The 24521-nt window shown below is 36.6% G+C and overlaps 1 protein-coding gene across 1 annotated transcript in view; it reads right to left on the bottom strand.

The window, feature by feature from the left end:
• The window catches only part of LRRC9 (leucine rich repeat containing 9), a 101777-nt gene that overhangs the window by 50761 nt on the left and 26495 nt on the right, over positions 1-24521 (bottom strand). Inside the window, exons 11-17 of the mRNA XM_032624923.1 lie at positions 21405-21581; positions 20957-21074; positions 17263-17395; positions 15039-15161; positions 14258-14373; positions 8882-9094; positions 3845-3964 (exon numbers count right to left, since the gene is read on the bottom strand). Coding sequence (XP_032480814.1) covers positions 3845-3964; positions 8882-9094; positions 14258-14373; positions 15039-15161; positions 17263-17395; positions 20957-21074; positions 21405-21581 — 1000 coding nt within the window. The remainder of the gene's footprint in view (positions 1-3844; positions 3965-8881; positions 9095-14257; positions 14374-15038; positions 15162-17262; positions 17396-20956; positions 21075-21404; positions 21582-24521) is intronic.

The following is a 24521-nucleotide window of genomic DNA, read 5'->3' as shown; positions in this document are numbered from 1 at the left end:
GACTACTAGGGTCATGGCAAAAGGAGCTAACCTTATGATGCTTCCACTGGCTAAGGATGAGAAAATTTGAGCTTCAATCATGATAGTAATTGCAGTAAATTGAATATCATCAAATATGTTTAAGTCCTTGCATTCCTAATGATATTAAAACTAAAAAAGTATTGCTTATCTTTGGGAATTCATAAGGAACTAATTCATTATCTTCAAAGTTGGTAAATAAAAGCAAATAAACATCTATTCTGCATTTTCTATATGAATGGCCCTACTGGGTATCCAAATAATAGATAAGGGGAAACGTCTCTATGTAAAAGTGTTCCAATTAATAAATGAAAAAGAAATTCTAGAATAAGAATGTTGCTATTTTGTAATCTCCAATGAATTAATAGATACAGGCATTAATAATGGCTCCTAGAATCAGAAAAGTGAGACAACTAGACATTATGTGTCCCTGTAGTCTCACCAGAGGAATGGAACCAGAGTCTGATCCAATCTCTGGATCCAGTTGCCAATTTGTAGAAAATCTGGAGGGTGGAGGGCATGTAGGGTGTATCATAGGTAAGCAAATTGGCAGGGTCTGGACTGTGGGAAACTCTGGTTTTGAAGGTCGAAGTATTTCTACAGATAAACAGTGGGGAGCAGAAGGGGATAGAAGGGAAAATTAAAAGAGACTTAAAAAATACAGTACATTAAAAAAAAAAGGGAAAACCAAATTTCTGTGCTAGGGATACACATTTGGGGTGATGGAACTATAGGGGAAAAAGAGCAGGGAGAGGATAACTATTAGCAGTCAGGATAATGATTTCTTGAAGGAATGGGGCATATAGAAGGGGTTTATGCTGTAGGTGGCAAAGTTTTACTTCTTGACCTGGACGCTAGTTAACAAGCATGTTCACCTTATAATAATTTACTAAACCACTTGTTTGTAGTATGTAGTTTTCAGTATCTGTGTTTTATTTTACATACAGCATCTCCTCTCTCTGAACATCCGAAGATCCTTACAGTCATTTTTAGAGACATGTTTATACACTGGATTCTTAATGTCTGAGGGGTCTATATCTAGCTAGCTACATTTACTAGTTCTAAAATTTGAAATTACCACTTGGGCATAAAATTTGTCCAGTTCCCTTACCTGTAAAATAACTGTGGTAATAGTCATCCAATAAGCAGGCTGTGAGGCTATGATGATGAAAGAAATCTTGGTATTAAACAACAACAAAGCTACATTGCAAATACATGCTGGGCAGCTGGCTAAGCTCATTCACCTTGCATGACTTAAGAGCTTAGTCTTTAAATCTGTGCCTAAGCAAAATTATAATGCCTGTTATAACCTTTGGAACTGCAAGCAAATCATTAGAAGAAAATTAAACAAAAATGCCCAAAATTTATATATAGTCCTGGGACCTCTATTAAACTACCTTCTTTCCTCAGTTGCATACCAAACCCAAGGGAATTCTATTAAAAACGACTTTGGCCTTGCAGTTAAGTCCTTAATCCATTTTGCATGTGGCTGTCCAGTTTCCCAACACCATTAAAATTCCTAGAAGAAATATAGGCAGTATGCTCTTTTATGTCGGTCTTAGCAATGTCTTTCTAGATATGTCTCCTAAACAAAAGCAAAAATAAACAAATGGGACTACACCAAACTATAAAGCTTCTGTACAGCAAAGGAAACCATCAACAAAATGAAAAGACAACCTACTGAACTGGAGAAGATATTTGCAAATCATATATCTGATAAGGGCTGATATCCAAAATATATTAAAAAACTCATTCAACTCAACAACAAAAAAACCCAAACAACCCAATTTTAAAAATGGGCACAGGAGCTTTTCCCAAAGAAGACATACAGATGGCCAACAGGTGCATGAAAAGATGTTCATCACTAATTATTAGGGGAACACAAATCAAAACCACGAGATATCACCTCATGCCTATTAGAATAGCTATTATCAAAAAGGCAAGAATTGGGCTTCCCTGGTGGCACAGTGGTTAGGAATCCGCCTGCCAATGCAGGGGACACGGGTTTGAGCCCTGGTCCGGGAAGATCCCACATGCCGCGGAGCAACTAAGCCCGCGAGCCACAACTACTGAGCCGACGTGCCACAACTACTGAAGCCCACATGCCTAGAGCCTATGCTCCGCAATGAGAAGCCACTGCAATGAGAAGCTCGCACACCGCAACGAAGAGTAGACCCCCCTCGCCATAACTAGAGAAAGCTTGTGTGCAGCAACAAAGACCCAACACAGCCAACACAGCCAAAATAAACAAAATAAATAAATTTAAAAAAAAAAAAAAAAAAAAAAAAGGCAAGAATTAAAAAGAGGATGTGGAGAAAAGTAAACCCTCATACACTGTTGGTGAGAATGTAAATTGGTGCAGCCACTATGAAAAACAGTATGGAGATTCCTCAAAAATTAAGAATAGAACCACCATATGATCCAGCTTTTCTACTTCTATTTATCTGAAGAGTACAAAAAACACTAATTCAAAATATGCACCCCTATGTTCATAGCATCATTATTTACAATTGCCAAGATATGGAAGCAACCCAATTGTCCATCAACAGATGAATGGATAAAGAAGATGTGGTACATATATACAATGGAATATTACTCAGACATAAAAAAGATGAAATCTTGCCATTTGCAACAACATGGATGGACTTGGAGAGTATTATGCTAAGTGAAATAAGTCAGACAAAGACAAATACTGTATGATATCACTTGTATGTGGAATAAAAAAACCAAAATAAATGAACAAACCAAACTAAATAAAAACAAACATATAGATAAAAGGAACACAGTAGTGATTACCAGAGGGGAAGTAGGGTGGAGGGAGGGCAAAATGGGTAAAGATGGTCAACTGTATGGTGATACATATAAACTAAACTTTTGGTGGTGAGAGCACTGTAGTATATACAGAAGTTGAAATATAATATTGTACACACTTTTATAAACTTATATAATGTCATAAACCAATGTTACCTCAATTAAAAAAAAAGGACTTTGGCTTAGAAAAAGAAAAAAGGAAGAGGGTTTAATACTAAAATCTAAGGCCAATAAGCAAAGCAGCAACTCTCACCACAGTCGCAGAAGTAGCAGTACAAGGGCCTTGACATGGTTGCAAGGAGATAGAGAATGAGCAAGACCTGAGAATGATGATATATTCTGAAAATGTATGTCAGTGACTTGGGACCTATGGAAACAGGGGATGCTGGGTTGGAGTTCTGGAACCCATATGTAATTATTTTTGTTATATGACATATAACAGGGAAAACAAAAGCCAGATAAGATCCATACCTGGGTGTACATGTGTATTACTGTATTTGTCCTTGATTTATAAGAAGGCAAACACAAATCAAACAAGATCTATGTGTGTGATGAGGGTAGAAAGGACAAGGCAGAGAGAAAGAGAACTAACCATATGGATAATGAACAGATAGGAAGACTTGACAACATTAGCTGTGAAGTGGTAAACTAGAAAGTGAAGAAGAAATAAAGACTCACAATAAGGAGAAAAAAAAAAGAGTGAGAAAAAAAGAGCAGAAGAAATTGGAAATGACACTTTATAAATGCCATTTTAAAAAACAGGTCTGGAGTAATTTTACATTTTTTTCAAGTAGCTAGAAATCAGATATGACCACAGGTGTATATTTGGTTTGTAAACAGAATCTAAATCTAAGGCCTATTTTAGAGAAAGTAACATACTATATATATAGTTTATGTATGTTTTGTTCCTGAATTGGGCTGTTAATATGGTATATATGAGGTCTAAATTACAAAAATAATTTATTCATTAAATTATTTTATTTTACTTAAATAATTTCAAAAAGACAGTTCTTACCAGGTGGTATACATCATCTAAACAAGTAAATTCATTAAAGCTGATATTAAGTTTTCGAAGTCCTGTTAACTTGGAGAGATCTCTCAATTTACTCAAGCTGTTTCCATGTAGATTCAGACTCTGAAGTAAAATAAAATGTAAATAAAAAACAAGACAGATTATATCCTAATTATAGCTATTTAAATAACATTAAGAGAGAGCCAATGAGAAAAAAATATAATTTTGAAAGTATAGTCTGATTTTATAATATGATTTTAAAAGGTATAGTTTCTAATAGCATTGCATCTGGTTCTTGATTAATTTGATCTTCCACTTGCTCTAAGTTTATCAATAATCGGCATGAAATTCTTTTTAGAAAATGGCTAAATATTTTGTTGTGATATTCATTAGGGCAGACCTATTTTTCAGGCTAGTGAACAGTGTAGGCCCTAAAGATTTTGGGTATTGGCTAGGTCGCCTCACAAAAGAAAGGATGGCAAGGATACACCCTGAGTACAGGAAACCATATGAGGGCACTGGACTAAGGAAGAAAGGCTGAGGGTGTTAAAGTGGGAGACACAACATCAAAGAAGGAATTGGGAGAGTGTCTAAGACAGTTTCTACATCAGAATTTGGCCTAGATTTTCCCTGCCCATTTGATCCTGGGCTGTATAAAAATGAATGTTATGGGCTTCCCTGGTGGCGCAGTGGTTGAGAGTCCGCCTGCCGATGCAGCGGACACGGGTTCGTGCCCCGGTCTGGGAAGATCCCACATGCCGTGGAGCAGCTGGGCCCGTGAGCCATGGCCGCTGAGCCGGCGCGTCCGGAGCCTATGCTCCGCAACGGGAGAGGCCACAACAGTGAGAGGCCCGCGTACCGCAAAAAAAAAAAAAAAAAAAAGAATGTTACTATATTTTTATATTTAGGGGAAACCCTGATGTCTACATAATTTTTCTCTTTAAACTATACCATTGTTAATGGTATCAAATGAAGATTTATGCATAGTCTACAAAATAAATAGTGGCACAAGAAAATGTCAATATAATTGACCACCTTATTCACAACAAATGGGTATCATGATAAAATCAGGTATCTACCTCCCAACCCTCTTCACTTACCACCACCATCTTATACCCTATTATACTGTGGACATAACTAAATTCCTGGCAGGGAGAAACAATTGAATGTCAAATAGTTATCAAAACTTTGCTAAAATTAAGAAGGGCCAATTTATGCAGACTAGTTTACAGGTCACACATGACAGATTCTACAGATAACTTACACTTAACATGTTCACAATTGAATTCATCATCTTCTCTTATCTGCTTGGCAGTCCATATTTTCAATCCTGATTAAGAGTTTCACCATCTAACAGATATTGTTGATGATCAATTTCCCCTCTTTTCTATATACATTTGATTCTAGAAATGTTTCTTAAATCAACTGCTCCATACCATCACCACTACAGTGCCTTAGTTCAGACTATTATTTGTCCTTTGGACTACTACAATAGTTTCTACTGGATTTCTATACCACCAGTCTGACCACAGTTAAATCTAAACACAAGCTATCAAAGTTAGGGTCTTTAAAAACAGAGAGCCTATTCCCTAAACAAAAGAATGTAAACTTATAAATTTGCCTTCTGAAATCCATCGTGATGTGGCTATAACCTCTTACTCTTCCAGCCACAGCCTCATGTATCTTCTTTGTATTCCAACCTACACCTATACTTCCACTGTCACACACCCTATGTTCTAGTCACACTGAATTCCTCAGTGTTCCCTGAAGACACCAGGATCTTTCAAAACCATGTGCTTACAGATAAAGTATTTCCTCTGCTTGGAAGACAAAAACAATGAAATCTCTCATATCCTTCAAAAATCCACAAAAAACCCACCTCTTTCTGTGGACCTCTCCCAGCAACTCCAAACTTCCTGTATTTGTTTCCATATCTGTCTCCTCCACTGAAATAATATCCTTGGGGCAGGGAAAATAACTTATTCATTGAACCCCCAATACTTATTTCATTGCCTAAAATACAGCAAATCTCAGTAAATGCTAAATGAATAAATCAGTACAAAAGCCAGACATAACTGACAACTCTAATTTTCAGTATTTAATTGTGCTGTAAGAGTATATAAAATTATGTTACTCTGGGTTTTTTATTTCTACATATTTTATTTATTTTTATAGATGTCCTCATGAAACTCGACCTGGTGGGGATAACTGAAAAGAAAATAAGAGGTATGTACCCTTCCCTCAGTTTCTCTTACAGTAACGGCACAAAGAAGGGAGAACAAAGGGTGTGATAGCTAAATATCCTTCTTCTAATATCTAGTATTCTTACTGGAAACCCTAGAAAATTTGCTGGCTTTTAAGCAATATAGGCAAATTTAATATGAAAAAGCCCCTCCATTCTTATGTTATGCGTGCTGACCAAATTAATAGTCAGGTGGAGGTCACAAGCTGCCCAAGGTATTCTGAAGTCTTAACTCTCCTCTCTGTTTCTTATCACAAACCAAAGATAATAAAAAAGACCTACCTTCTGGTGCTGTTTTTTTTTTAACTTTTATTTAATCCCTTTAAATCTATAGGAATACATGTTCTAGAAGCTCAGTCCAATCAGAGCACATTCATTTATTAAACCTTTCATTACTGAAGCTTTATTACCAAGAATTCATTACTCAACTATGAAATCTTGACAATATAGTTCAGAAACAATTTTTCCATGCTGTCAGCTGGAAGACTGCTCCTGTAATAAGTATACTGCACACTTATGATAAAGGTGGTGATATCGCCATCATGTTATGAAGTTTTCCTTCCTCTCTAATAATAATCCTCTAAGGTAACGACAATCTCCTAGACTTGAAGATTTGGTGGATGATGCTAACACAGTTTAACCAAAGCAATCCCATAAACTTTCTTAAAAAAGTGTTTCAAATATTTTTAGAAGCAGGCTGAAAATTGTTGACCTCACTTATTATTTTAAAAAATATTTTTTACTTTTTGTTTCACACAATCACTTGAGAAAAAACTGTCATCATAAACAATGGATTTAGAAATGTAATGATGGAGCAAAGTAATTGACTTTCAAGATAAAAATCATTTCAGAATTTTTATCTGTACCTTAGCTTTCAGTGCATGCATAGAAAGATAGCGTCATGTAAGAATAATTTGTCTTCTTAAGTATTCTTATCAATTTATCAGTTAATATCAATTTGTTTACTACTTCTGCAGGTTCAAGTAAACAACCCACTTTCTTTGTTAAGAACCACTCAAGACATTCTGTTTTAAAACAAGTAACTAATGAGTATCTCATGTGTGCTAGGTATTGTGCTAGATAATGGCAGAGTTGATGCTAGTCCACTCAGTGTTTATGAGTAAATTAGAAAAAGGCATCCTTACCTCAAGATGCCTTTATTTTCCAGCTTTTAGAAAATTGTTACAATAGGCTGATTTTGTTGGTAAAAGAAATTTTACCAACAGTCATCAAAAAATTGTTGTAGTAAATATACTACTCTTATTTGAAAGTTGCTCCTTAGGTGTGGCCATTTTGTTCAATGTACAATCTTATATTGTTGCCCTCATGCTGGGAATATAAATGACTAAGAACAGCCTAATCTCTGCCCTTGTGGAATTTATAGTTTAGGAAGGATACAAAGCATATGACAAAGGAATCTTACTTAGATTCTTATCTAGACCTAGAGGTAAGAGAAGGAATTAATGCTAAAGTACAGATCAAAAATATGTGTGGGAGTTAACTAGGAGAAACGGGGTCAGGGGAGAACATTCCATGCAGGAGTACAGTACAAGTGCAGAGGCTCTGTGTGGCTGCAAACAGGGTACATTCAAGAAACAAGAAGGAGGCTGAGCACAGATTGCTAAAGCGAGGGTAATATGAGAAGAGTGTGGATAGACAGGCCAGGGACCAGGTCATGCAAAACCTTATAGGCCATATTGAGGACTCTGGTTTTATTTTTAAAACAATTGGAAAATCATTTGAGCATTTCAAATAGGAGTAGTGAGGGGTGACAAATCAGACTTGCATTTTGAAAAGAGTCCTCTCGCTTCAACATGGAGAATGGGTTGTGGCCTTAAAGCAGAAGCAGGACAAGGCCTCTTTTGCATAGCTCTAGTAGGCATGTACCTCCCCAGCCCCCAACACACAGACACACACACCTTGTATTGAGTTATAGTCAAGTTATATAGTGAATAGCATCCAAAGAGCACATTAACAGAATACAATGTGCATGGTGCCTCCTGGAGTTGTGTAGTAGCCCTATGGAAGTAGTCTAGGTCGGAGATAAAGGGAGTTTGGACAGAATGGTAGCAGATTTGAAATGGACAGATTTGAGAGTCAAGATATAGAGGGAGGCTTAATATCTCAATAGAATTTCCTCAGTGTAAAGTAAGTTGCTTCAATAAGTTACTCAAATTCTGTTGATTAATTTTGTAAAGATAAAACTCCTGTATTCTATGTTGATTGGTCCTGGAAACTGTTTTGAAACTTACTATCTTAATCAGTTAAAGAGAGTTTATTTGTTATTCAGGAATGAAATTCCTTGCAAATTACAAGGCTACCTCTAGACCTCCACTGTCCTCTATGATAGCCCCTAGCCACATGGGGCTATTGAGCACTTGAACTATGAACTGAGATGTACTGTGAGTGTAAAATATACTCCAGGTTTCAGAGACTTAGCATGAAACTATCTGTTAATGAATCTTCATATTGCCTGTATGTTGAAATGATAATATTGGGGATATATTGAGTTAACTATAATATATTATTAAAATTAATCTTACCTTTTAATTTTAAAAATCTTTAAAAATGTGGCTAATAGAAAATTCAAAATTACATATGTGGTTCATATTATATTACTACTGGACAACACTGATCTGTAGAAGAAAAGGGCTGGGCACTTTTAAAGCATGCCCGGCATGGACAGCATGCTGCCTGGCATCATCAGATAGGTGGTTTAATATCTTTAGATTTCATGTGATAGATTCTGACCAAATTCAAGGTTCATGTCCCCAAATTTTATTCCTCATAATACTCACCACAATATGACTGTAAATGCTAGTCTTGGCAAGGGAAAGTATTGTTTTATCATCCAAGCTAATAAGTTTTGGTCTGGGCTTGATCCTGGGATCCATTTTTATAACTTCATCATCAAATTTCAAATCCTGGGACAATACTGATCCTTCTGAATTTTTTTTGCTCTCTTCTAGGATAATATTGTTGAATGCAGAAAATAAAGAGTGAGCCTTGACCTAAAAAATTTATTTAAAATGTTGAAAATTTGGTTGCTGTATTTATCATTTTGAAAAAGAAATAGGCTATGTAGGAAAGATGAATTAACTTTTGTTCCTGTTATATAGTAATATCTATGATGAGTATCACATTAGGAAATCTATGAGAGTAGATTAAAATTGTGGGCTAAGAATGGGTGTGTCCTCCTGCTGAAAATTCCCTAAAACTAGCAAAAGACAATTTTAAAATATTTTATAACAGTGGAGAGGGTACCAACAAAAGACTAAAAATTGTGAAACATAAATCAGAAGGGACTGAACTGACAGACAAATAGGAGCAGAAATGTAACCTGCAGCCAAAATGTGTGCAGGAGATAACCACTTCAAAGAGCAGATCCCAAGAAACTTGACGTTCAGAGTGAACAAGTAAAATAGCAGGCGGATGCTCTAGGTAATTATCAGGCAACTAAGTAATTATCATAAGAACTGTGGATGAATGGGCAAAAACAACATGAACAAACAGAAATGGGTCTAGAAAAAACCAAAATGGTCCCTAAGAGAATTTTTTTTTTTTACTTTTTCATTTAATATTTATTTATTTATTTTGGCTGCACCGGGTCCTAGTTGCAGCATGCAGGATCTTCATTGTGGCATGTGGGATTTTTAGTTGCAGCACGCAAACTCTCAGTTGCAGCAGGCATGGGGGATCTAGTTCCCCAACCAGGGATCGAACCCGGGCCTCCTGCATTGGGAGCATGGAGTCTTACTCACTGGACCACCAGGGAAGTCCCCATAAGAGAATTTTTTAAAATCTGGGAGAACAAAGCATCTATAAAAGAATAGGCTGCTATAGAAAAGAACAGGGTAAATGCTTTGAAGTCAAAGTAAAAACAATTAGTGAAATAGAAAATATTCAATGAACGTTCTGAGAAAGCAAATGGATATGACAGCAAATCAAATTAGCAAGTGGAAGCTAATATGAGGACATCTTCCAGAGCACAGAATTTAAAAACAGAAATGTAAATACAAGAGAAAAAAAATTAAAATACATGCAGAATCAGTTCAGAATGTCCAATGTTTAACAAACAGAGGTTCCAGAGGGCTTAACAGAGAATGGAAGAGAAGAAATGATCAAGGAATTAAGAGAAAGAAACTTCCCAGAGGTGACGAAAGAACTGAATATTCCGATTAAAAGAGTGCATGGGGCTTCCCTGGTGGTGCAGTGGTTGAGAGTCCGCCTGCCGATGCAGGGGACACGGGTTCGTGCCCCAGTCTGGGAAGATCCCACATGCCGCGGAGCAGCTGGGCCCGTGAGCCATGGCCACTGAGCCTGCGCGTCCGGAGCCTGTGCTCCGCAACGGGAGAGGCCACAACAGTGAGAGGCCTGCGTACACACACACACACACAAAAAAGAGTGCATGAAGTGGCAAGCAGAAGGATGATGGAGGTCTTTGCTGACATCACTGAAGTCAGTCACAACAGCCAGGGACTTGGCCTCACTACTTCTTGTTATTTGAGTTATTCTGTTTTCTGTTTGTTCGGATTTCTGTGTCTTATGCTGAAAGCATATTTGACTGATACAATCCACTTCATAACAATATAAAATATAAATGCCCAGAACTATACTTAACAAGAAATGTTTAAGATGTATATAAAGGAAAATGTTGGAGAGGACTTGAGTAAATGGAATAACTTATCATGTTCCTGGATGAGAGGCCCAATACTACAAAGTAGTCAGTTTGCCCCAAATTAAATTTAAATTCAATACAATCACAATCAAATCCTAATAGGACTTTTAAATAGAACTTAACAAACTGTTTCTAAATTTTATTTGGAAAGGAAAATGTTCAAGAATAGCCAAGAGAGTGGGAGGGAGGGAGACGCAAGAGGGAAGACATATGGGACCATATGTATATGTATAGCTGATTCACTTTGTTATAAAGCAGAAACTAACACACCATTGTAAAGCAATTATACCCCAATAAAGATGTTTAAAAAAAAAAAAAAAAAGAATAGCCAAGAATTAAAAATATATATATAAGTGGGGACAGGGGAAGAGAATTTGCCCTATCACATATCAAAACATATCATCAGGTTGTAATAACCAAAATAATGTGGTAGGTGTCCAAGATTAGACAGAGAGATCAATGGAACAGAAATAGAAGGATCTATAAATAGACCACTTATATATGAAAATAATTTTAATGATAGCTACTATTTCAAAATAGAGTAAAAAAGATGATGCTTGGTCCATTTTTAAGGATAAAATTATTTGACCTCCCCAACCTCACACAGAATAAAACAATTTCTAGATAGAATTAAAAAGCTAAAAGCTTTAGGTACTTCCCTGGTGGCCCAGTGGTAAAGAATCTGCCTTCCAATGCAGGGGACGTGGGTTTGATCCCTGGTTGGGGAACTAAGATCCCACATGCCGCGGGGCCAGCTAAGCCTGTGCGCCACAACTACTGAGCCTGGGCACCTCAACTAGAGAGCCACCTGCCACAACTACAGAGCCCATGCTCCCTGGAGCCCGCGCACCACAACTAGAGAAGAGAAAACCCGCACGCCACAACTAGAGAAGAGAAAACCTGCACACCACAACTAGAGAAGAGAAAACCCACATGCCACAACTAGTGAGAAGCCCGCACACTGCAACAAAAGAAGAGCCTGTGCGCCACAACAAAAGATCCCACATGCCTCAACGAGGATCCCGTGTACTGCAACTAAGACCCGACACAGCCAAAAAAAAAAAAAGGCTAAAATTTTTAGAACAACCTATATTAGTATTGGAAGAAAATAAAGGAGAATATTTATATAAGCCTTATGAAGTGAGACATAAAATTCAGAATCCATAATGTAAAAGATGGAGAGATCTGATCTCTTAAAAATTAACTTGTAAATTACAAATGAAAATGACAAATACTTTTTTTGCTACAAATAAAATGAAAATACAAGTGACAGAAAACATTTGCAATATATATAAAAGATAAAGGATTAACATCTAGAATGCATATAAAGATTTTTCCAATCAATATGAAAAAGATAGAGCCCAATAGAAAATGGTCAAAGGATATAACAGGTGATTCATAAAACTGTAAATAATCTATAAGCACATGAAAGGATAAAATATCCTTTCTTTGGCCATCAGATATAAACAAAAAGATTGATAATACCTGTGTTGGTAAGGATGTAAAGAAACAAGCACTGTCACACACTGTTGGAAATTTATAAAATGATTCAACTTCTGTAAAGAGTACTGGCAAAATCTATCAAAATTAAAACACACATATCCATATATCCTTTGACTAGCCAATTCTTCTACAAATATGTGGTGCAGAAAAACTTCCATATTTGTATGGAAGATGCATCTGCAATGATACTCACTGAAGTATTGTTTTAAATAGTAATAAAATTGGAGACAACCTATGTTTTATCAACAGGGGAACAGTCAAATAAATCAGAGTATTACTGAATAGTATGAAGTCATCAAAAGACTGAAGTATAGACCTATGTGTACTGAAGTGAAATTTGTCCAAAACATATTGTTAAAGGCAAAAAATTTACAGAATACTTAGAACTTGACTCTACTACATAAAATGGTATATGTTGTCATATGTGTAAATGCACAGAAAAAAAGGTTGAAAGCAAACTCACAAAGCTATTAACAGTGGATGCCTTCAGGAAAGGGAGTGGTGGTGGGATTGAGGTGAAAGCAGATTTTCATGTTTATTCTATATTCTTCAGTACAGTTTGAATCTTTTCCAGTGAGACTACAGTTATATATTACTCATGTAACATATTTGCATGATAAAATATTTAGGTGTCATAATGATTTGTTTTGAAAATTAAGTCCTTTAAAGAATAATCATTTTATATTTATATATAGGCATACCTTGTTTTATTGTGTTTTGGTTTATTGCCATTTTTTACAAATTGAAGACATCAAGCAAGTCTATCGGTGCTATTTTTCCAACAGCCTTTGCTCACTTCATGTCTCTGTGTTATATTTGGTAATTCTCATAATATTTCAAACTTTTTCATTATTATTATATTTGTTATGGTGATCTGTGATCTGTGATGTTATTATTGTAATTGTTTTGGGGTGCCACAAACCATGCTCATATAAGATGGTGAACTTAATAAATGTTGTGTGTGTTCTGACTACTCCACTGACCAGCCATTTCCCTGTCTCTCTCCCTCTCTTTGGGTCTCTCTATTACCTGAGACAAGACAGTCTTAAAATAAGGCCAGTTAGGGGCTTCCCTGGCTTCCCTCGTGGCGCAGTGGTTGAGAGTCCGCCTGCCAGTGCAGACGACACACGTTCGTGCCCCGTTCCGCGAAGATCCCACATGCCGTGGAGCGGATGGGCCCGTGAGCCATGGCCGCTGAGCCTGTGCGTCCGGAGCCTGTGCTCCGCAACGGCAGAGGCCACAGCAGTGCGGAGGCCCGCGTACCGCAAAAATAAATAAATGAGTAAAAAAGGCCAGTTAGTAAGCTTACAATGGCCTCTAAGTGTTCGCGTGAAAGGACGAGTCACATACCTCTCATTTTAAATCAAAAGCTATAAATGACAAAGTCTAGTGAGGAAGGCATGCTGAACGCTGAGATAGGCTGAGAGCTAGGCCGCCTGCTCCAAATAGTTAGCCAAGCTGTGGATGCAAAGGAAAAGTTCTTGAAGAAAATTAAAAGTACTACTCCAGTGAATACATGAATGATAAGAAAGTGAAACAGCCTTATTACTGATATGGAAAAAGATTTAGTGCTCTGGACAGAAGATCAAACCAGCCACAACATTCCCTTAAGTCAAAGCCTAATCCAGAGCAAGGCCCTAACTCTCTTCAATTCTATGAAGGCTGAGAGAGGTGAGGAAACTGCAGAAGAAAAGTTTGAAACTAGCAGAGGTTGGTTCAATGCGGTTCAAGCAAAGAAGCCATCTCCATAACATAGAATGCAGGGGATGTGGGTTCGATCCCTGGTCAGGGAACAGAGATCCCACATGCCTGGGGCAACTAAGCCCACGTGCCACAGCTACAGAGCCCTCGTGCCCTGGAGCCCATGTGCCACACAGAGAGAAGCCTGTGTGCCACAACGAAAGATCCTGCATGCCTCAACGATGATCCCGCGTGCCACAACTAAGACCCGCCGCAGCCAAAAAAATAAAATTTTTAAAAAATGAATTCATACCACTGTAATATACTCAAATTCTACGATGTATTCAGGCAAAACAAGGTCATGATCAAAGACAAACCACTTGTACTGTCGAATGCTGCAATCACAGTTTCTTTGTCCCATGATAGAATCTAAGGTAAAATAAAAAACAAAAACAAGCAAAACAAACAAACACTCTTCAAAATGATATTTAATATACTTTTTTCACCCTTACATAGATTAATAAACAACAAACTCAGTAAGTTCCAAATATTATGTCACTGAGGTTTTTTTCTCTTATATCTTCCCTCCACTGTAGACAATTTCTTAATTCTATAAATACTAGTCACCCTTTCACTACACAGACTAGTAGCGTTTAGTTTTATTCATCTGCTTTTCCTTTTCATACTTTTTCACTTTTCTATTCAATGTTTAGCCATATGGTTTTTGACAAATATATTACTTTTTTGTTGTTAAAAGTTGGGTAGGTTCTATTTTCTAAAATACATATAATATATTATACATATATATATATCTGTGTATATAAAACAAACTTTTACAAAATAAAATATCTACAGGCACACATATATAACTGTCACTGAAATAGGAAACAGAAATAGCTGTTAATAGCTAGGAACAGGTTTTTATAAAAAAGTTTATAAGTTTTGTTAGGTAGAGGTTAATAGCTAGGAACAGGTTTTTATAAAAAAGTTTATAAGTTTTGTTAGGTAGAGGTTAAACTGTAAGCATCTGTATTAAATGAAAACATTTTGTATTCAGAAAGATGAAAAAAGATTTATCTTCATCGCAGACATACTTAGTAAATATTTTCGAGGAATGAACACTGAATTAATCATTGGGTAGTTGGCTTGGCTGATGGAGTCCTGATCACGAGCCTGAACACTCTGGCCAAGGAAAACCTTTGTAATCAGGAGGATGCCTAGTGTGAAAAAACAAAATGTTTGAACACTAATTCATTTGAATAATTTTCCAGTATCATCTTCCTTATTGGCCCCAGACTTGACTGTATATTTTGTAAAGGTAGAGATCCTGGCTATCTTGTCGGCCACCGTAAAGCACATAGCACACTGCTTGATCCAAAATAGAAGCTCAATAAATATTTGTTGCATAAATAAGATGTTTATAAAAGAGAATTCCTGTGATTATATCAAGCAAAGCTTTACAGAGAAGGAAGAAGGAAAGAAGACAATATTTATCAATATTTTTATGAATTAATTTAAGAAATTTGTTGTTCTTGTTAACTGGGTAAAAATTCATCTCTGTATCATCAGCACATAGCTTAGATCATAAGAGGCACTCAATATATGTCTACTGAATGGATGCACATTTCTCTTCCCTTTAGATATTAAGGAACCTTGAAATTCACTAAATCCTAAGGATCTCTAGGAGTCACTGAATCCTATGAAACAACTTGTAATTACTATGCATAAAGTATTCAGATGACTTTTTAAAACTATGTACAAGTTATGAAATGTAAATTGGGAGAACCTAATTGTTTTAGAAAGAATATTCCAGAAGGATCAAGAAAAACATCATGGATATTTCTTTTTCTTTTAAAGATTTTTTTTGATATGGACTATTGTTAAAGTCTTTATTGAATTTGTTACAATATTGCTTCTGTTTTATGCTTTGGTTTTTTGGCCACAAGGCATGTGGGATCTCAGCTCCCTGGCCAGGGATGGAACCAGCACCCTCTGCAATGGAGGGTGAAGTATTAACAACTGGACTGCCAGGGAAGTCCCTATGATGGATATTTCTTAAATGAGAATGGAGAAGGATGAGAAAAAAAGCAAGTGGTTTTTTCAAATAGGAGTTCTTTCTAGATTCAGTAATCTGCTTAATTTTCTGATTATTATTAACTGAATGAAAGACTGCAAAACACACATAATTTAGTTCAGCATGCATCATCTTAACAGAGCTAGAGTCTGGAACCTAGAATATTACTTTTATAGAATTCAGTTGACCAAATTTCTGACTACCCACTCTTTAGAAGGTTGAGTAGTTGAGACCAAAGAATAGATGTCCCTTACTCCCTGACCTGATCAATTCCCTTTATTTTACATTCTTTGGTACTATGCATTAATACTTCATCTTTGTAGCTCTTATTATAATTATAATTTTACATTTATTTGGATATTATTGTTTGTAAGCACCATAACGGAGAAACTGTCTAGTCTGTATTGACTAAATCCCTGTCACCAACCAAGTGCCTAATACCCAGTAAGCATTCAATAAATACTGGTGGAACTGAAGAATGAAAAGTGGAAGAGGGTAGGGCAAGAGAGGACATGATGAGCTGGTCTTTGTCTCCAGTCTGTGGGTACCTGGGAACCTCTCCCAGAAGTGTCCTACAAACTGACTCATGTACTTTTATTTACATATATTCAAGATGCAAATAAAATACTAATAACTGTGACTAAATTAAGATACCAAACATTTATCTTCTATAAGGCAACTTTAAAGCAATCCACACACTTCACAATTTGTCTTTAGCCAACTTTAGATTTATAACCAGATTTTCTTATCATCTTATATTTTGATAATTAAGGACAAATAAGGCCTGTCTTCCTGAGTGCTTTATATAATGATTATCATATAAATAGGCCAAGTTCTCTTTTCTCTTTCCTATGAATTTGGGGTTTGTATGGTGATTGTGTGTGTGTGTTTGTGTATAACATGTACATAAATGTGTTAAGTTTATTTTTAGGACACAACTTAATGAACAAAAGCAGATTATGAAAAGTGTTTATTTCATATAAGATGGATTAAATATGATTAACGAATGAGTCTCATCCTATTGATGTTGCTGGTGATAATCACTCAGTAAATATTTGTTGACAACCTGATTAAAGTAATAGATCAGAAAGTCATGTATCACTACACTGGTAAACACTAAATAAAATGGGTTTCAGAAAACCTCCCAGGTTGATAAAACCAAGTATCAAAAATATTATGCAAATAATTAATGAATTTGAATACTTAGAACTTAAAAGTTCAGAAACACCGCATACTTGTATTACCATGTCTGAAGAGCTCATGCTCAAGAGAGTTTTTCTTCTCATCCTTGTACTTTTGCTGTAGAAATTCAATTCTGGGACACTCACATATACTCAGGCTGTTAGCAAGAATAACAGCTTCTTTTCTGAGAGGCAGCTGTAAAGAAAAAACAAAGTATGAGTATTTTTACAAGATTGACAATACTTCAACTTTAGTAAGATGGTTTATCATTTTATGTTTATGTGTCTGTGCAAGGAAACTGCAGGTCAGACTCACTGAAAAGAAGTAGATAACCTTCAGGTGCAACTTCATTCTATAAAACCATTTATATATTTTAAATTTATATGCAAATAGATTTATGAAAAGTAATACAGAACAACATTTGTTCCTGTAAAACCAGCCAGAGTCAAAACTGACCACTCTGTGTGGTGCAGGAGCTATAGTTTTGCACGTTTTCAAGGATACTCCACTAGCAACAGTGCAAATTCCAAAAAGAAAATTCTGTGGGAAATTACACTGAAGATTCTTATTTAAGTAAATAAATAGTCTAATAATTGGTCTAATAATCTACATTATTTTCCAGATACATCTCATTGTGCTAATGCATGGAAATTTTAGTTTGCATTGTGATTAGAGTTACTTCTTTAAAAATGTTTTATCAGAAATATTCATATTACTTGCTGTGAAAGCAGCTCTAAAACAAACAAAAATCTCTATTTTTAGCAGTAAAAAAAAAAAAACCTAAGAGAGATTATATGATCTACCCAAGGACTGAAGCAGAAATTGGCAAAGTCATGACTTGGACTCAGGTCTACTCCTCCTTGTCACTTCTTGGAGTTTTGAAATTATTACTAGCTTAATATTAGTAGCCAAATTATCTAAAATATATCTTTTATATAAATGCTGAATTGCCTATTTTCTTATTGAAACCTGTTATTCAAAGAGATTTAGAAAAATAAGTACTAAAATGTGGCTCATCTGATCACAAATTCCACATTCTAGTAATTATAATCTCAGATTTCCCATGAACATCACTAAATATCCATTAGATGGAGGCTATGTGCATGGCTCTCTGCCTGGACCAGACACTGCCACACTAAGCCAAATCCTCCTTCTCAGCTGCTTACACAGCATATCTTTTTAATCAGATCCCGTCTCTTAAATGATGCAGAACATAAATATCAATCTTTACTCATTGTGTGCACAACATAACATAGAAATTTAGCTTATCTGAGCTTTGTGCTACCCAGTGATTTTTCTAGCCAATTATCTTGCCCCATTTCTAAGATCTTAACAATGAGAGTAATTGATGGTGTGTGGAGAAAGAAGGGCAGAATAGTAAACTTTAACCTTCTGGTATTTTCTTGTTTAGAGGCAAGACGGGGAAAGAAAAGGAAACAAAGATGGGACAATCAGAAAAATGTGAGGATAACAGTAGTGTATGGATGCTAAAGGAGAGTTTCAAAATGGAAAGAGCAATCAAATGTTTCAGCAATAACCTGCCTCCTTAGCACAGAAGGCTGCGTGTCAGTCTCACAATCAAATGTTTCAGCAATAATGGTGAATTTAATAAAAATTTTTCTATGTGCCAGGAACTCGTCTAAGAACTTTTTTGGTAAATTTTAATAATATATTTTATTTAATCTAATATTTTGCAAATATTATCATTTTAATATGTAATCAATATAAGAAATTATAATCTTTTTTTCTGTACTAAGTCTTCAAAAACTGATATTATATGTCTTAAACTTTTAGCACACCTTAATTCTGACCAGTCACATTTCAAATGCTCAGTAGTCACATGTGGGTGGTGGCTACTATATTGGACAGAGCAGTGTAGAGCGCTGCTGGAAGGATTAGAGATATTGTATCTCCTTTAGGAGATGCAGGGGATAAAGTGCTAGCACAGTGTCTGGCAGGCAGAAAACACACAGAAATAGCCCCATCCTTCCTCTACCCTTTGTGCCCATGATGGTTCAGAGTTCTCTGATATGACCCTGAGCACTTCACTCACCTTCCTCAATTCTTCACCTCCTTCCTACTTCTCTTCCAGAAAGTACAGTGAGGGCACTCTCACTATACCACCCTGATGAAGCCACCATCATCTCTGGCCTGAGCTGCTGTAGGACCTCCCCCGTATAGTGCCCCTGTCATTGCTTCTACTCCCTCCAATTTATTCTCCACCAAGAGGTTGGAAAGCTTTATTGGTGATTTTTTTTTATTATTGTGGTAAAAAAACACATAAGGTTAAAAGCTACCATTTTAACCATTTTAAAGTGTACAATTCATTGGCATTAAGTACATTCACGATGTTGTATAACCATCACCACTATCCATTTCCAGAACGTCATCCCAAATTGAACCTGTATACTCATTAAACAATAACTCTCTGTCCCTCTATCCTCCCCATCCCCTGGTAACCTCTATTCTACTTTCTGTCTCTACCAATTTGCCTATTCTAGATACTTATGTAAGTGGAATCGTACAGTATTTGTCCCTTTGTGTCTGGCTTCTTTTATTTAACATAATGTTTTCAAGATTCATCCATGTTGTAGCATGTATCAGAATTTGATTTCTTCTTATGACTGAATAATATTCTCTTGTATGTCTATACCACATTTTATTTATCCATTCATCTGTTAATGGACATTTGGGTTGCTTCTACTTTTTGGCTATTGTGAATAATGATGCTATGAACAAGTATCCAAGAACCTTTTTGCACATATCTCACTAAATCCTAACCATTCTGTTAAGAAGATACTATTATTATCTTCACTTTACAGAATGGATGAAACAGGCACAGAGAGGTGAAGTCACCCAGCTGGTGAGTAGGAAAGCCAGGATTCAAATACAGCAATACTTTGATTTTATGCGTGCCATGATGAGAAAAGGATTAGGAAACACTGCTCTATACCAGTGTGCTACAGCTGCCACGTCAAATGGGTGGAGGACCGAGAAAGGTTGATTGGATATTTTGGAGCTCAGGACTGACCAAGGATAAAGCAATATCAGTATCAAGGTGGGGAAAATGAAGTAGAGAATAAAGAAATGGTGGCAGTAAAGGTAAAGAGAAAAATAGGATGATAGAAAGCACAGCAGTGTTAACTGAATGAATTTTTTCAAGATGGAGAAGACCTCGGAGAGTTTAAAACGGATTAAAGAAGTGGATTTCAAAATCATCCACAAAAGGATCACAATATAAAATATAAGATGCCTAGAAAGATTAAATAGATAATAATGAAGATAAAGTAATTCATGATTCAACCAACTGTAGATTGAAAATATTTTTAAAAAAGAATTCTGGAAAGTTCCAAAAAGCAAAACTTGAATTTGCCCTACTTCCACAACTATTTACATAGAATTTACATTGTACTTACAACTATTTACACAGCATTTACATTGTATTAGGTATTACAAGTAATCTAGTGATGATTTAAAGTATACAAAAGGATGTGCATAGGTTACATGCCAATAGTATGCCATTTCATTTAAGGGACTTGAGCATCCTTGGATTTCGGTATTTGTGGGAGGTCCTGGAACCAATCCCCCTGGGATACTGAGGGATTGTACTTTCCATGATAGCACTAAGCTTTTTGTGAAACAGTATACGTTTGCTCTAACATGAATGAAAGCATTGAGAATCAAACCACGCTTAATCAGTGGCAACGTTTTATTCATTAGGAAGAAAGCATTATTCTGAATGACATTTTATGTTACCTTGCTCGTTTCACTGTCTTTGAATCCTTTTTCAAGTATTTGTAGCAGATGCTTTTTCTTCACTGTAACTTCAGGATCAAAAACATAAAAAAGGCATTCCAGCATCTGTCGACAGCTCCTTAAGAATAATTAAGACAAAAAAAGTTTTAGAATTGATTTCAGAAAAACCTAGCTGTAGATAAGTGACCATATGCCTTGCCCAGGATATTTCCCATTTACGCTGGATGTTCCAGTGTCATTATTAAACTTGCACTCCTCCTCAGTCTCAAAAAGAGCTCCAATGTGGATAAACTATGAGGTCATCCTAGTCAAGGAAGATGCATGAAAAGGAACTATTTACTGACAAGGATATTTTCAATATTGTAAACTTTTAAAACAGAAAGACTTTCTTTTACAAAATAAAATCGGACTGTTGTAAAAATGTTCCTTATGGAAGTTAACTTCTTACTCTGAATCATGCATATCTTCATTGTCCAAAAACTTTTGGAATTTCTCTTCAAATTTTAGTCTCAGAATACGGTTGTTAACCTTGATGACACGTTTTACTTTCACTCCTTTAATACCATACGTTCTGAAGTCCCATGTACAAAAACGTGATAGAATTAATTCATAGCAGGAATTAAACCTATATGGGAATACAAAATATATGCAAAGAAAAGAGATTTTCCTTAAAATGTTGAGAACACAAAGTTACATACGAAAAAAGTAATAGCTAATATTTTTTTTTTTTGCTAAAGATAAATGGTCATATAGTATAGCTCTGATTTGGTTCTTATTCAATCAGTAAAAGAGGCACTAAACTTTGAAACATAAAATAATAGTTCTTTTATTAATTATTATATATTTGTTCTGACTAAAAGATATGGAGCAATCCTCCTTTATTGAAACACTTCCTTTTTTGGCTTCAGTGAAACTACATGCTTCTGGCTTTCATCTTACTGGCTGCTCTTTCATGTTTTTCTTTTCTGCTTCTTTTTCCTCTGACAAACTTCTAAATGTTGGATTGCCCCAGCAATCAGTCTTTGGCTCTCCTCTTGTTTCCATAAACTCTATCCCTAGGTGATTTCACCTGGTCCTTTGTGAATACATATTTTAAATATATTATTTATATATATATATAATACATATACATATATATTTATTATACTAGTAAATTCCAACATTTTATTTTCAGGCTTTACCCTTACCCCACTTAGCTGGATATACCCACTCTTGAACATCCAACTACCTGCTTGCTGTGTTCACTTGTATATGTAATAGGCCTCTCAAATTTAACTCACCCAACACACCTGCCTTTTTTTTTTTTTTTTTTTTTTTTTTTTTTTGCGGTACGTGGGCCTCTCACTGCCGTGGCCTCCCCCGCCTCAGAGAACAGGCTCCAGACGCGCAGGCTCAGCGGCCATGGCTCACGGGCCCAGCCGCTCCGCGGCATGTGGGATCCCCCCGGAGCGGGGCACGAACCCGCGTCCCCTGCATCGGCAGGCGGACTCCCAACCACTGCGCCACCAGGGAAGCCCCACACCTGCCTTTAAACCTGCTCCTCCTGAGTGTTTTCTACCTCAGTATATGGCAACATCACCTAACTGGTAGCTTAGGTTAAAATCCCAGGAATAAACCTTGCCTCCTTTCTTCCTCACCAATATCCAAGTCTTCAGCAAGTCTGTTTGACTCTACATCTAAAATACATCCTGAATATGACCCTATTTAATCATTACCGCTGCTATTTTCCTAGTTAAAATCACCATCATCTCTTAGTTGGGCTATTGCAATAACTTCATAACTAGGGATATAGAAGTGAAAGAGGCAGGGTCCCTGCTCTCATGGACCCTATCTTCCAAGGGAGTTGGACAAAAAAATAAACAAGACATAAAAAAAATCTAAACTGGTAAGTGTTCTGAAGAAAGAGAGGCTTGGGGTAAGGCTTGGGGTAAGAAAGGCTTGGAGAGGCAGGGGATACTTAAGACAGGTCTTGGGTAAGACGTTCAGAGAAGATATTTGAGCTAAGAATTGAAGGAGAAGTAGGGGCCTGCTGTGTGAAGATCTCAGGAAAATGTACACAATGCTCATTTGCTCTCTGCTGCCCTTGCCTGGCCATGCTCACAGTAATAATTCTGGCACTGTCTTAAAAGTAGCACAGAATTTAGATTAATTTGAAATTTAAGTGGGGGGCGGTCAAGTGTATGGTGACAGATGGAAACTAAATAGTTGGTGGTGAGCACGCTGTAATGTATACAAAAGTAGAAGTATAATGTTGTACACATGAAACATATAATGTTATAAACCAATGTTACCTTAATGAAAAGAAGTAAAAATAAAAAATAAATGTGAAAAAAATGGATCAGTTTGAAAAGGAAGTTAAGTGCTCCTATATGGGGTATATCTGGCTATGAATGAGATGACTGGTCCTCACTGGGATAATCAACCAGGACCTGAGCATGGGTGTGGGCTAAGATCACAAAGGTAAGCTTCCTGATGGGTTGTCTCTTCCTAAGACTAACATCTGAGCTCCTAATTTAGAGCATTCGCCTTTCTCACTAGCAAAGACTGAACCAGTGCAGCTAGGAACTGCCCAGTTACTCTTCCCCGAGAGTTGAAAAGTGAGCTGCCCAAACCAAACTAATCCCAGAGGAGCTCGCAGTCTGGTACAGGAGACAGATAGAAATAGTGCTGCAATCCAGCATAATGCTGCTAACTAGTTCAGAGGTCCGGCTAAACAACCAGATCATCATGTGCAGTGGGAAACCTACAGTGTCATATACAGGAGGATCATTTCCTGGGTGGGCCTAAATTAGTTCAAGTCACCCCTAAACAACATGTCCTGGAACCACTGAAACTCATTATTGCTTGCACTCTAATTGTTATTATTATCATTATTATTGTGCTCTGATAGAAACTAGTGCTATAGGCGTTTTATGTAGATAAGGTTTTTGTTATAAAGTAACAAAAGGGTAATCGAGAATTGCCCTTAGAGTAATCAAGAATAGATGGAAGTGATGAATGGACAGTTCCCAGCTTCTAGCCTGGTCTCCCAGGAATGCAAGAACCAGGAATAGCGCAGGAAACTCCAAGTAGTGTGATCCTTTCATAGAGCTTTTCTTTGGGAATTAAATAGCTGATCCCTTCTTCATATGGAATTCCTAGAGCCCTGGAAGTACGAAACGTTGGTGCTGAGAGGACAAGGGCTCTGTGCTACCTGGGGTCACAGAAGTAAAGCAATTCATTCAATCACCTGGCCACACCGTGGATGAGAAAACATCATTCAGAGGCTGCAATACTGCTGGAGGAGGGAGAACAGACCTATGCTGATAGAGAAGTACTGAGACTTACAATATTATCAGTGCGTCATGGAGGATGATAACTTCTCACAGCATTGTTGAATATGTGCTACATGCAACTGGGGAGCATGTCATTACTGGTCTGATGTATACACATTTTAGTCTGAACCTGAAATAATGACTCTCTAGGACTTTGTATAAAATAATATTGAAATCTGCTACACCTTTCTTTCAGTCTGATAGATTTAAGGGCAAAATTCAAACTACCCAGCCCAGCCTGCAAGACCCTT

Source organism: Phocoena sinus, chromosome 2 (genome assembly GCF_008692025.1).
Source record: "Phocoena sinus isolate mPhoSin1 chromosome 2, mPhoSin1.pri, whole genome shotgun sequence".
Taxonomy (NCBI): Eukaryota; Metazoa; Chordata; class Mammalia; order Artiodactyla; family Phocoenidae; genus Phocoena; species Phocoena sinus.
Note: the sequence above shows the minus strand (reverse complement) of the source record. Positions and strands in the feature narration are given on the sequence as shown.